General features: G+C 41.3%; 1 protein-coding gene across 1 annotated transcript in view; it reads right to left on the bottom strand.

Moving 5' to 3' along the window:
* Positions 1-13,380, bottom strand: part of LOC137782498 (protein kinase C-binding protein NELL1-like) — a 220,837-nt gene that overhangs the window by 22,216 nt on the left and 185,241 nt on the right. The window contains exon 15 of the mRNA XM_068571803.1: positions 4,975-5,070. Within this exon, the coding sequence (XP_068427904.1) occupies positions 4,975-5,070 (96 nt within the window). The remainder of the gene's footprint in view (positions 1-4,974; positions 5,071-13,380) is intronic.

Here is a 13,380-nt window from a genome sequence, read left to right as displayed (position 1 = left end):
GGCATTTTTGGGGAATCTGGCTCATATCATGCTGCATGTTCATAGTTAAGATGAAAATATCTTTTAAAAGTGATTTATTTTGCAGATACATATGTGTATTGTTGGCTTTTGTAGAATTGTAATAGTCTGGGGTGTGAATATGGGACTTGCACATGTATAATAAAGAATTGTTTAATGTGCATATTAAGATACAAGAGAGGGATATGATAATTAATAAGCGATATTATGAAGGATATTGTATGCATAAGAAGGTAACTGTGTACCACCTGGGATTTTTGGTCATATTTAATAGTATATATATATATATATATAAGTGAAAGATCTCTTCACTGCCAGTATAGAGCGGTGGAAACATTCAACATCTTAAACGTTGCTCAGAGGTTGATCCAACTCCACTCTCAAGTGCAGGTGAACGTCTAGTTTGTCAGTGTTGCACTTCAAAGAGCTCAAACGAGCACTTTACACGGCAAACGCATCAGAAGAAGACGCACCTTCCCCCTCGCTGCTGCTGTACATCAGTCACACTAAACCAAACCTGACCCCGCCCCTCCAACTGCACCCCGAACACACATCCTCCAGGACAGAGTCGTCACTGCATTGACTCATTGACAAAGAAGAGAAGGAGGAGTCCTGCTCGTACTCACGCTATGAGAACCGGGGAGTTCACAGGCAGGTGAGCTGTGCAGCTGTTGATCCCTCAGAACGCGTTTCATAAAATAAACCCAGGGGTGAGGTCGACGGGAGAGGGGGAAAAGACGAGTGAAGAGGACGGACTTTGTATTTAGATGCTCTGAACTTCCCGCGGAGGAGAGAAGTCGATGTGTTTTATCGCACAGGAAGCCAGAGCGGCGGGTTACAGGTGGAGCGACGGACACGGAGGTGTCGAGTTACACCGAGAACCTTCTGTACACGCTGTCAAGAGAATCTCCACCAACTCTGACAGCACAAGACAGGTGTGTCCATGTGTCTGTGGAGTCTGAACAACACATAAATGATATTTCCAATTTTAAAAAAAGGCATTTAACTTCACTTCATGTCGCCGTCCGTCCAGACTGAAATAGAAACGCACACGAGGAGTCGGCTCTGACGCACGCCGGGCCGTCGACGCTTCACAGGAAAACCTCTTCCAGCGCTTTCGCTTCTCTTCAAACTGTGTTTCAACTTCTGCCGTCGTCATTTGGAGAGACGGCTTTCAGACAAACGTCTCAAAGGAAGCAATCAGGCTTTTTAACACATCCAACACGAGTGTTCAGCACATGTACATTTACTCCCCTTCTATTTTTACCTGAAAGATATGCTGTCTCTCTCTCCACATGTTAAGGAAGGAGCATATACTTTGTTTTATCTGTATAATCTCAAGACGTTCCTTTGCCATATGAATGGATCTTATATTTATATTTAAAATAATGCCTTTTTGTGAATTATTCATACTAATTAGATGAGGATTAGCTGGTATAAGAGGAAGGGGCGGGACCGAATATCAGGTTTTTTTTTATTTACCACAGAAGTGACGTGGTGATGTTGCCCAGATGAAAGCGCACGGTGAGTATGAATCAAATCTTCTGGAGCTTCTGCCAACGAGACGTAGACATGGAGAGGAAGTAGTTTGACACAGATGCAGACGCAGAGAGACGCGGTGGATTTTGCGCGGCATCACATCTGCAGCCGGAGGGCCGCGGGGGAGGAGCCTCATTAGCGGGACGATGATGAGTGTCAAGTTCTGTCAGCTGTTTAGTGCATTTCCCCACTTGAAAGGGATTGACCCATCCACTCGGATTTAACTGGACTTCACTCCAATGAAAAAAAACAACTTTTCCCTTTTTTATCTCCTTTTATTTTTGAGATTCAGTTCATGAAGTCGAAATTTTCCATTTCACTGAAAAAAAAGCTCCCATTTAGCAAAGCTCCCTTTCCGCGACTAAGGGTGAAAAACCTTAAATAAAACAGAAAAAAGCCACATTTCAGAAAGCACCCTTTGTATGAAATCAAAACACCCGTGCCATCAACCCACACACAAGCGACATTTCACCGCATCAGCTGTGCCTCCACCAACATGTTTACAAACAATTAACGCTGCCACACGTAGATGTGCTGCGGAGGCGCGCCGCGCGTTCCAGCGCACGCGTCATTCTATATGGTGGCCATCACCAACAAAGTGTCTCTCCCTTACCGGCTGCCTCTCCGTGTCTGCAGATGTGTCTGTTATTTCTGCACAGCGTCACGCTTCTCACGCTGTCAGATTTCTACTTTTCCCCGCAGCTACTTCCGGAGCCGATAGCTCCGCCCCCTTTTCAGGTGTCGGCAATAACGTTTCTAATTTCTGTTTATTATCTAGTCTACTTATTTATCTCCACATTATTTCTTTTTAATATATATACACACATATATATATTTTACTATAATCTAAATTCCACGTTTGACTTTACAATGAGTTTCATATTTTACTTCTTATGTGGGGGAGGAGAGCTGCTCAACACTTCTTTTTAAATTTCTTTCTTCTTTGCATAATCTCCTTCCTCCCATCACCTCCTCTGAAAAACTGGGTTCAAAGAGAAGCAACAGGATCATTTTGCAGCTGCAATGTAGACGTTTTTTCATCCAATCCTGCATTTAGTGAGTCATCAATATTCAATGTACATGCACACGTGTGAGGTCGAAACACACACACACACTCACACACACACACACACACACACACACACACACACACACACACACACACACACACACACACACACACCCCATGTTGTCTCCAGTTCAGTTACTTAAAGGAACATCAGCAAAACTCCAAATGTAGACGTAAACACAAGCATCGAACCAGCTGCATCTGCAAAGCCTCACACTTGTAAAACTTCTATTTCCCAGAATGCACTTGCTATGAGAATTACCAGCAATGAATAATATGACATGTGACATTATTTCATTAGGGTGCACAATGTAAAGGGCGATCATTAAAGACTGAAAAAATATTACACATTTTAAAGATCTAAGAACATATCACTGGAGAAACATCACTAATATCAATGAACTGAGTAATATATATATATATATATATATATATATATATATATATATATATATATATATATATATATATATAATAAAAATAAATATATATATATTTATATATAAATATATATATATAAAAAAATATATATAAATATATATATATAAATAAATATAAATATATATATATATAAATATATATATATAAATATATATATATATATATAAATATATATATATAAATATATATATATATAAATATATATATATAAATAAATATATATATATATATATAAATATATATATATATATATATAAATATATATATATAAATATATATATATATATAAATATATATATATATATATATATATATATATATGATGCTCCCTGATGGCCCACTTGTATCTCAGGGGGACGACAGCAAACACACTCTCCCTCTGCTCTACACATGCACACATGTTATTAGGACCGACAGGAATACCTGCAGAGTCATTTATGTCTCCAATAACGTGCATATGTAAGTGCTACCTGCTTTTTTTTCAAAAGGGAAACCATGGCAACGTGCTTTGAATAGCTGACCTATAAGTGCGGCGCTCCACGAGAGCCGGTTGATCACCACGAGAAGACGAGACCGCAGAGAGAGAGAAGTCTTAATGAACAGAACGGAGGTGAGGAGAGGAGGCAACATGAGAGGAAAACAGGGAGGAAGGTATGAATGAGCGGAGGAGAGGAGGAGAGAGAAAGACAGGAGGGAAAGGAGTAAGGAGAAGTGGAGAGAAAAGGGAAGGAGGACAGAGGAGAGGAGGGAATGGGTCGAGAAGAGAAGCGTCTCCTTCTGGATGGAGGGGAGAAGAAAGGAAGGAAGAGGAGAATGAACCAATGAATGAAGGAGGGGGTGACGAGAGAAACACAGAAAGGCATAGAGAAGAAGAGAGGAGAGGAAGGAGAGGAAGGAGGCGGGAAAACGGGAGAGGAGAGGAAGAGATTTAAAAGAAACATGAGAAGATAGTAAAACATGGAGAAGGGAGGAAGCAGGAAGGAAGTGTTTGTAGAAGAAAGAGGGAAAGGAGCGGAGAGGAAGGATGGGAGAGGAGATAACGGAGAAAGAGGAAGACAGGAAGGAGGAGAGGAGAACAAAGGAAAGGAAGAAAGAGAGGGAAGGGGAGAGGAAGGGAAAATGGAGGAAGGAGAAAGGAGTGCAGAGAAGAATTATCTGTCCTTTCCTACGGCCCTCCTGGGTCCAATTTAAACACCGGCTTTAGAGATGGAGCGTGAAAGTGTGTGTGTGTGTGTGTGTGTGTGTGTGTGTGTGTGTGTGTGTGTGTGTGTGTGTGTGTGCGTGCGTGTGTGTGAGAGCATTTGTGTGTGCCTGTGTGTGTTTGTATTAGTGTGTTAGTGGAAAAGAGAGTGTTTATGTGTATGTTTAGGTGTTACAGTGTGTGTGTGTGTGTGTGTGTGAGAGAGAGAGTGTGTATGAGAGTGTGTTTACGTGTGTGTGCGTGTAGGAGTGCGTTACTGTATAAGAGAGTGTTTGTTTGTGTTAGTGTGTAATGTAGTGTTCATGTGTTAATGTGTTATAGTGTGTGTGTATGTGGGAATGTTAGTGTGGGGTGTATGTGTGAGAGTGTGTTAGTGTATAAGAAAGTGTTTGTTTGTGTTAGTGTGTAAGAGAGTGTTCATATGTATGTGTTATAGTGGGTGTGTGTGTATGTGCGAGTCTGAGAGAGTGTTAGTGTGTGTGTGTGTGTGAGAGAGTGTTAGTGTGTGTGTGTGTGTGTGTGTGTGTGTGAGAGAGTGTCTGCTGCTGAGCCCTCACACCGACCTCATGACCGAACTTTTGAAGTCACTGTGAAGATAAAAACAACCTGATGCTCCAGCTGAGCGTTAACGAGGCGGTGCAACGGATGGGTGGAGGTGGGGGGAGGTGGGTGTTAGGTGGGGGCAGGTGGGGTCCTCGGGTCTCACCTGTCTCACAGCGCCGTCCTGTGAATCCCGAGGGACACACACAGGTGTTGGGAGACACACAGGTCCCGCCGCTCCTGCAGCCTTCCTCACAGAAAGCTGGAGAGAGGAAGAGGAAGAGGAAGACATCTTAGCTCAGTTTGTCTTCATATCCTGGACATTTAGTTTAAAAAACGTGTTTTCAAGTTGTGTGTGTGTGTGTGTGTGTGTGCTCAATATTTGGTGTGCCAAGGAGCAAGCTGATAAAATATTATCCCAAGATCTGAAATGGCAATGTTGTGCACCGATGAAGAGGCGCCTCACGGTGACTCACACCGGTCCTGCCCTCCTCGGATTCATTTTTACTGAACTGAAAGTGTCTGATGTGAAACTCTATCTCATCCGAGCGGTTATCATCTCCACAAAACGACTCCTCCACGTGGGCGTTAAAGTACCAGAGTCAAGAGCCGGGGATGAAACGCAACACTGGCGACAGTGCTGTCTATTTATTATGGAAGCCCATTCATGCCCCCAAAAAATTTAAATTAGGACCAAAAAAGAAAAAAAAAAAATCGATTTTTTTTCTCGTTTACTTTTTTTTGGTTGAGTCTAAAAAAAAATTGGATAATTATTATTATTTTTTTGGTCCTAATTTTTACATTTCCGCCACAAAAGAAATTCTGACCAAAAATAAATAAAATAAAAAATTTACCTTTTTTTTTATTTTTTTTTTATAGATTGAACGGGAAAAAAAGTCGATTATCATTAATTTTTTCTATTTTGGTCCGAATTTTTTTTTGTTGCTGGCGGAAATGGTCTTTCATAATATATATATATATATATATATATATATATATATATATATATATATATATATATATATATATATATATATATGTATATATATATATATATTGTTTTTTTCAAACATAGTACTTAAAAACATGTTAAAATTAACAATTGATCCAATGACTGTGTGATGTGAAGGGGCCCACATGGAGGAGACACCCACAGAGCGCCAAACAGCACAAAGAGAGTTATAACAGCTGAGTGGGTGAAAAGGAAATATCAAGATATTCTCTCACCTTCTCTCTGTAAGGTGCTCGATTGGAGATGCAGAGTATCGGTACAGCATCGTGCTAAAGGTGCTATGCAAAGAGAGGGATGGCTACCTGGATATTCGCTCCTGATTTGTAATTTAGCACCTTTTGTACAATTTATAAGTCCACGCAAATATTTCATGAGCTACATAAATTAACTTTCTCTTGAAGAATCGCTCACCTCACAAGCTGACGGCTTTAATGCACTGTTCATCTCACAAGTGTTGCCTTTATTATACATTATAAAATGATTTAAATAGACCGTGTGGTTACAGAGTTAAAACTCTTATTAGTTTGGGGTATGGACACCTCCTACGTTGGGACTAATTTCTAGGAGAAGATGTGTTAATTCAACAGTTTGAGACATGTCAAATATGTTTTTCTTCTTCTTTTTCTATTGAAAAAAGCTAATTCAAATGAACTGCTGTGAAGCCGCTTCTCCTGCTAAACTAAACTGACTTGTTCTTTATTGGGTTTATTCCAATTAAGCTGGGTTGTACTGGACAGCACACTGATTTAATGTAGATATGTAAGCTCGGCTCCAAGGTAAATGGATTGCTTTTATAGTGGAGCACATTTATTCTGAGGAAGAGTGCAAGCACTTTACAAAGCCACACACTCACACACACACAGACACACACATAGCGGAGCTGCCACACAATGAGCTGGCCCCAGGAGCACTTCTGAAGTTCAGTGTCAAGGACTCGCTGCTCCACCAACCTGCCGTTGTGCTCTACTCAGAAATAAAGGGAAGAGAATGAGAGCGTTTCCTCCTCTCTGTAATCTCTGTGCCTGGTGTTGCTGGTGACGCTGTGGCACCACGGATACAACGACAAATACATAAATGCAAGTACTGTCACGACCTAATGGTCCCCGTGTTGCACCGCCAGGTTTCTACAGTAGCCCAGGACGGACAAACCAAAACACTGGCTCTATTGTTAGACCTTTTGTGTTTTTTACATTCTACATGATCATATTTAAAGAAATATAATCTGTATTTTTTTTAAATGAAGCCAACGCAGGAGTTCAAATGACCACTTGAGTCAATCCTCGTAGATCACCTGCGTTAAAATGCTCAACTTTACAGCAGAAATACAAATTGAGGCTTAAAATGAGCCATAAATGGGTGGCTTGCAATCTGCAAACAGAGCGCTTCCCTGCTTTAAATACACCTGTGTTGACAGTCAATGGGGAGCGAATCATCGTCTCCGTTGTAGAAATCATTCGCACATGGTTTAGACCCCCGTCCTTAACCTATTGCAAACCGTGCCCGCGGCCATTTTAAGTCCCAGCATGCCCCATTCCAACAATTGTTTTGGCATAAATACATAATATTTCCGTTTTTTGACTGAAGCTCCTTCCTAACAGGCCAAGGTTTTGTTGTATTGTGATTTTTGTTGCAGATTATGATTCTTTAGGTTCTAATTTTTCCTAAAAGGTGTCTTATTGACCGCTCAAGGGGGCATTTTTGGGGAATCTGGCTCATGGATGTTCATAGTTATGATCAAAATATCTTTTAAAAGTGATTTTTTTCCACAAGACTTTGCTGAACAAATACATACAATAACCACAAGTATTGGAATTAATTTGGGGTTCCTACGACAACTCAAACACAGGGAAAAAGACACAAAACTGGTTTAACGTGTTAAAGTGCCGGGTCATTGCAGAACGGACTGTTCTGATATGCTGTTCGCAGCTACACCTACAAAAAGCAACACTTTAAATTCATCTCGAACTCATGTAAACAGTGTAATAAACAATGAAAACCATATGTTATTCAGGTAAATATGAGTTTGGACCTGTGTCGTAGTACAAAGGAGGAGAAGGTCTGCATGGGTGGAGGGGTCTAAACCCAGGAGACCAGATCCTGTCTCTCGTTCTGTCTCATTAGGAGCGAAGTAAAACCACTTCTGCAGTTGTTTTAATCCAAGCCGTGATCTTTCCCTCGACCTAACCGAGTAGTTACAGGACAAAAAAAAGCCTTCAGTCCATAAATAGAGCTCAAACCAGGCCTAACCCTGGATAATAACTTCATCTAAATGCACGATTGTTACCTCTGACAGGCCATTATTGCTCCGCGCACCAGCAGTCAGATTGAAATACAATTAGCTTATAACATGCACCGTGCTACTGACCAGCAACAAGGCTACCTGCATCTTTCATGAGGTGACATTACACGTCTATTTTGCAGTTGTCGTTTTTTTTCCCATCAATGTGCGTGGAAGATTTTCTCCGTCGATCTGCTAAGGAGGAAATAAGAGTCCCTGAACCAAAATTGTCTTTCATCCGTTTATTCTTGCAAGAAGGAAAAATATGCAGCAGCCACTCAGAGTAGTGACACAAGATTCAATGAAACAACCCTACTTCACACATGATGAGGGTCACACCTCCAAGCCACGTGAAACAAAGGAAAACACAGTCATGGCCTGTGTTTGACCTCTTGACCCTTGAGATCAAAGAAGGTACATTTTCCTTTGATCTCCTTTCCCCCTCCACCACCTGGTTCAACCATCTTTAAGAAACATTTAGTTTAGACTCTATCTTCACATAACATTACAATACTATATTTTAACCATTACAGAGCGCATGTGCACGGCTGTGGTTTGTTCCGTCGAGTGTACGGGCTGCGATGCGTCAACGTCGGCCGAGACAAAGAAAGGAAGAAAGGGGAAGGCTTGAGGAGAGCGATTTTACTCAACGGGAAACAAAAGGAAGAGCGAGTGCAGCGAGCGACGCTAGTTACTCAGTCCTTAACGCGAGGAGGATTAACCCTCCCTCCCTCCCAAAGAAAGAGGGCAGACTTAATTGAGCAAGTTCATTAAAGAGAAATTACTTGAGTTTTTCTAAGCTTAATTAACGACATGATTTGAAAGATGAGCCTTAATGGGCTGAAATATCTATTTATAGCCACATGCGTAGCGAGCGTAATATATGTTCAGGCAGCTCGCCTCCCTTTAGTTTACGAAACCAAAGAAACACAATTTAGCCGCGTAAATCATCACCGTGGTGTTTAAGAGATGGAGGAGAAGAAAAAAATAAAAGGCGTATTGTATACACAAATGCACAAGTGCAATAAATAATAACAGAGCTCCGTGCCAGAAGCTATTGGAGCTATTAATGTGACTGGTTCCACTATTTAAGAAGTTCTATCAGACCCTCATTAGGAGGCTGATTGCCTCTGTACTAATAAACCGCACACGTAAAAAATAATTACACTTACATTGAGTCAATCCATCTCCAGCTCTAATTATCATTTCAACACCATCAGCATTATGCCGCCTGTCTGTTGGACTAATGAGTAGCAGAGAAGGGGGGGGGGGGATTTTCTGGGGGGATTTTTCCAATCAGAGCTAAACGATGATTTTCTTGCCCAGAGACAACCCCCAATGTGCCTCCAGTATTTCATTCTATTGCAAGTGAAAGGAGAATACCTATTGGCATACAACAAAAAAACAGGTTTGTCATAATTGTGTAATGATAATGAGATAAAATTGGATTAAAATGAGATTAGATTTAAATGTACTATTGGATAAGACGCACGTAAACGTCACTCTCAATGTGTTCAATGTCTTGTATTATAGATGTTTTATGGATGTTTAAGTTCAAGGTGGGTGTTCACTAGCCACACATTAACTTGCAGTTTGCAATATCTGACTTGGGGGTGTCTTCTACACCCGATTGCAGTGGTTTTTCAATAATTTCTGATAGAGAGTTGGAAATGGCGACAAGAATATTTGCCCCTCAAACCCCGTTATCTAAATGTTAAATCAAAAATCTTCAGGAAATATATATATATAAAGATTCCTGCTGCGTTTATTGGCTCTCTGACCCACTTTAGATGAAGCCATTCCTACTTTCGTATGATGAAAGCCTCGAAATATATGACAGCTACACAGTGACCTTTAATAACAATAATAGGGCACTGAATAAAAAAAGGAGACTACTTCTCCTCAAAGTGAGTCAGCGTAAACACTGGGACCGGGGGTCTGATACCAAAGCTTAATGTAAACTAATAAATAAATAGATAAATATATATGCTCTCCAAGAGGAGAACTTCTTGTTTTCAGCAGTGTTCCCCCGTCTTCCCCTTCTATAAATAGAAATTGTGATACTGTGATGCTTTTCTATTCCCGAAATATGATTGAGAAGAGAATAAAAAATGTGTCGCCGCTGTTCAACCAGCGCAGTGGGGGAGCGTCCCATATCGCTGAAGTGGAGTGGTAATTCACCTCCTATACTCGGGAAGACGAGCGGTGCGGCTGCTGCAATGTATGCCGTTCCATTTCCTCCCCCTGTGGTTGCAGAAATGGATTTTTCGATGTCTCCTCCTGTGACATCAAAATCACATTTTTATTTTTTTACCATTGACGCTGCAGATCGGTATCATGCTCCATTGTTGCGGGACATATTACAAATAGCTGACGCTTTTATCCACCTTTAATTAGGGGTTAAGCGTCTTGCTCAAGGACACAACGACATGGATTAGCAGAGCCGGGGCTCAAACCGCCGATCTGATTGAAAGACAGGCATGCTAACCACTAACCACTGAGCCACAGTCGCCTCTATCATATCTCAAGCCTCCACACAGTCTCCCCACTAACATACACAAAGCATCTGGGCTCCTTCCTCCCGTCTTTGTGTGCCTTTGCGTGAACTTTTGATCACAATTATTTTTCCCCTCCGTTTCTCCTCTCTCCGGCGAAGGAGGGAGGAGACCGCCCCTCCCTCCTCGTAGGATCCTGTGACCTCCAGCTAAAGTATTTCGCTGCTTAACTGAGCCTGTTGCTGACTCGTGCCTTCCCCGAGACATGCTTATATCCACAGATTTGCTATTTGAGTTTCCCATTACAGGCCTAGATTGCTTTCCAGTGGGTGGCGAGAATGGAATCATTCCACATTCACGGTTGTTGGGCATCCAAGGATCCATCTTGGAATTAAGAGCAGGGATATCACAGAGAAAGCCAATGCATATTCCACAAATTCAAGTACGTATAAAAAAAAGGAGGGCAAAAAGCGTATTTATAAAGAACTGACCTAACAGCTAAATGTACCGTTTACAGCCACGTCTCTACTTTTTAACATCACTCGGAAACTAATTGGGCAAAGATTTTTTGGTGTGTAAGTTTGTAGCCACATCTTACAATATTAATTTTGCCCGTTAATTAGCAGAAACACACTGCACCATTGACTTTAGCGACAGTTTAACATTTTCGGAAACCGAGCGCGAATGCTCCCGCTCCCATTTTAAGACCCAGCATGCCCCATTCAGACAATCTTTCGGCATAAAATATGTATTTTTGAACCAAACCACACTGTTTTTTTGACTGAAACTCATTCATAACAGGCCAAGGCTTTGTTTTATTGTGATTTCTGATTCTTTAGGTCCTAATCTTTCCAAAAAGGTGTCTTATTGACGCTCCAGGAGGCATTTTTTGGGGAATCTAGCTCATATCATGCTGGATGTTCATAGTTACGATCAAAATATCTTTTAAAAGTGATTTATTTTTGCAGACATACATTTTTTTCCCCAAGACTTTGCTGAACAAATACATACAATAAACACAAGTATTGGAATCAATTTGGGGTTCCTACGATGACTCAAACACAGGGTAAAGGAGGTCTGGAGCCAAAATTGATTTTAAATGGCTTAATAGTGTTCAAATGTGATAATACTGGATGTCAGGGCTTGTTTTGCGGTTGTATTCGCGCCTCAGTGGGGAAAAAAAGAATCAACACAGCCGATAAATCCATCTCCCAAAAGATTATTATATCATAAATAGGGCGGGACTCTGACAATACAGTACATAACAGATCATCAGTAGTTTCCGAGAGAGGATGGACTCCTCGCCCACAAACATACTCCTAGAGGCGGAAACAAGCAAAAGAGGACTCCCTCTCTGCAGTGTGTGTGTGTGTGTGTGTAATATCTGCCGAGCTTCCCTGCTAATGAATGCACAACAGCATGCTTGAAGGCAGAAATTCAGCATGCAAGGACGAGCTGAGCAGGGCAGAAACTCAGCGAAAGGGAGAATTAACGGCAGCCCATTTACTCATACAAAACGCCTCACTTTGCTATGCATCAAGAGCGGAGGCGGTTCACCCTTGGCTGTGCTCTCTGTTGGGCATTTACTGAACATCACAGATAATGGCCGCATTTACAAGACAAAAAAAAGGACTCGGGGCCAGGCGGTCGGCATGGATTAAAGTCGCGTTAAGTAACATTTCCCCCTCCATAATGTATCTGCAGAGGGTTGAAAGGGCGGTTGATCAATACCGCTGACACTGCAATTAATTTCACCAAGTGCTTTTTGTAGATTTCTCGCTCCGGGGTGAACCTCCACCCCCGCACATTTCAAATTGCTCGAGGATGATGAGTGGCCAGCATTGAGATCCAAGTACAACTTTAAATTACAAAGCAATTCCAGGTTACATACTATTATGGTTCTGTATAATGACGCTCTTAACTGCTATTAGAGGCCACCTCTTAAACTGTCCCGGGAACTGTCGCCGGATCACACAGGAGAATTTGCAAGCCGCGTGATGCCCGTCGGTCCTTCGCCCGACGTGATCTTTCATCAAACCAGGCCTGCCGGTGAACAGTGACCGTAATTCTTTGCGCCTACAGCTGTAATGTGTAATCAGGGAGACAGTTTGAAAGGCTGCCTTCGTAACCAGATGGCAGCTGGAGACTGAGCCAACACCCAGGTGCTATTAGTTCATGTTAGACGGCGAGCATGAAGAACATGAGCAAACTGACAAACCACTTTTTTTTTTCTCTTCCCCGTGACACATTTTCCAGATGTAAAACAGCTGTCTGTTTAATGGCCCTCTGAGATTCCTGCTTTCATTTTTTGGGATATTTTATTTAATCATATTTAATTTTCTAGTCAATTCTTTTGAACGAGCAGAATAGCACAAACAAAGTTTGCTGTGCTTGGCGGCTGTAGCTTTTGGGGAGAGTGTACTGTAACTACAAGGTTGCCGGTTTGATTCCCAGTCCCCCGCAAAGTTGACACTGAACCCCCAGGGCAGCACACTGCTCGTAAGGATGAGTTTAATGCAGATAATACTTTTCCTAAAAGCATTAATAAAGGATAGTTTCTTATTCTAATGTACTTTTAAGATCTGTGGATCTCCATCTCAAAAATTAAAAAAAATAATTAAAAAGGCCTTTTCTGTAATCTTAGTCCGAAATCTCACTTTTATAAATACTCAAAAAAGACCCAATGATCTATTTACTATTTGTGTGCATTTTCAATGGTGGAATTACCCAAAAATAAATAAATAATCCACCTGCCACATAACTAGAATTTATAATAATCTATAATAA

This window comes from Clinocottus analis, unplaced genomic scaffold (genome assembly GCF_023055335.1).
Source record: "Clinocottus analis isolate CAN_PGR_092001 unplaced genomic scaffold, fCliAna1.0.p SCAF_1, whole genome shotgun sequence".
NCBI lineage: Eukaryota > Metazoa > Chordata > Actinopteri > Perciformes > Cottidae > Clinocottus > Clinocottus analis.
This window is presented reverse-complemented; position numbering and strand designations above follow the sequence as displayed.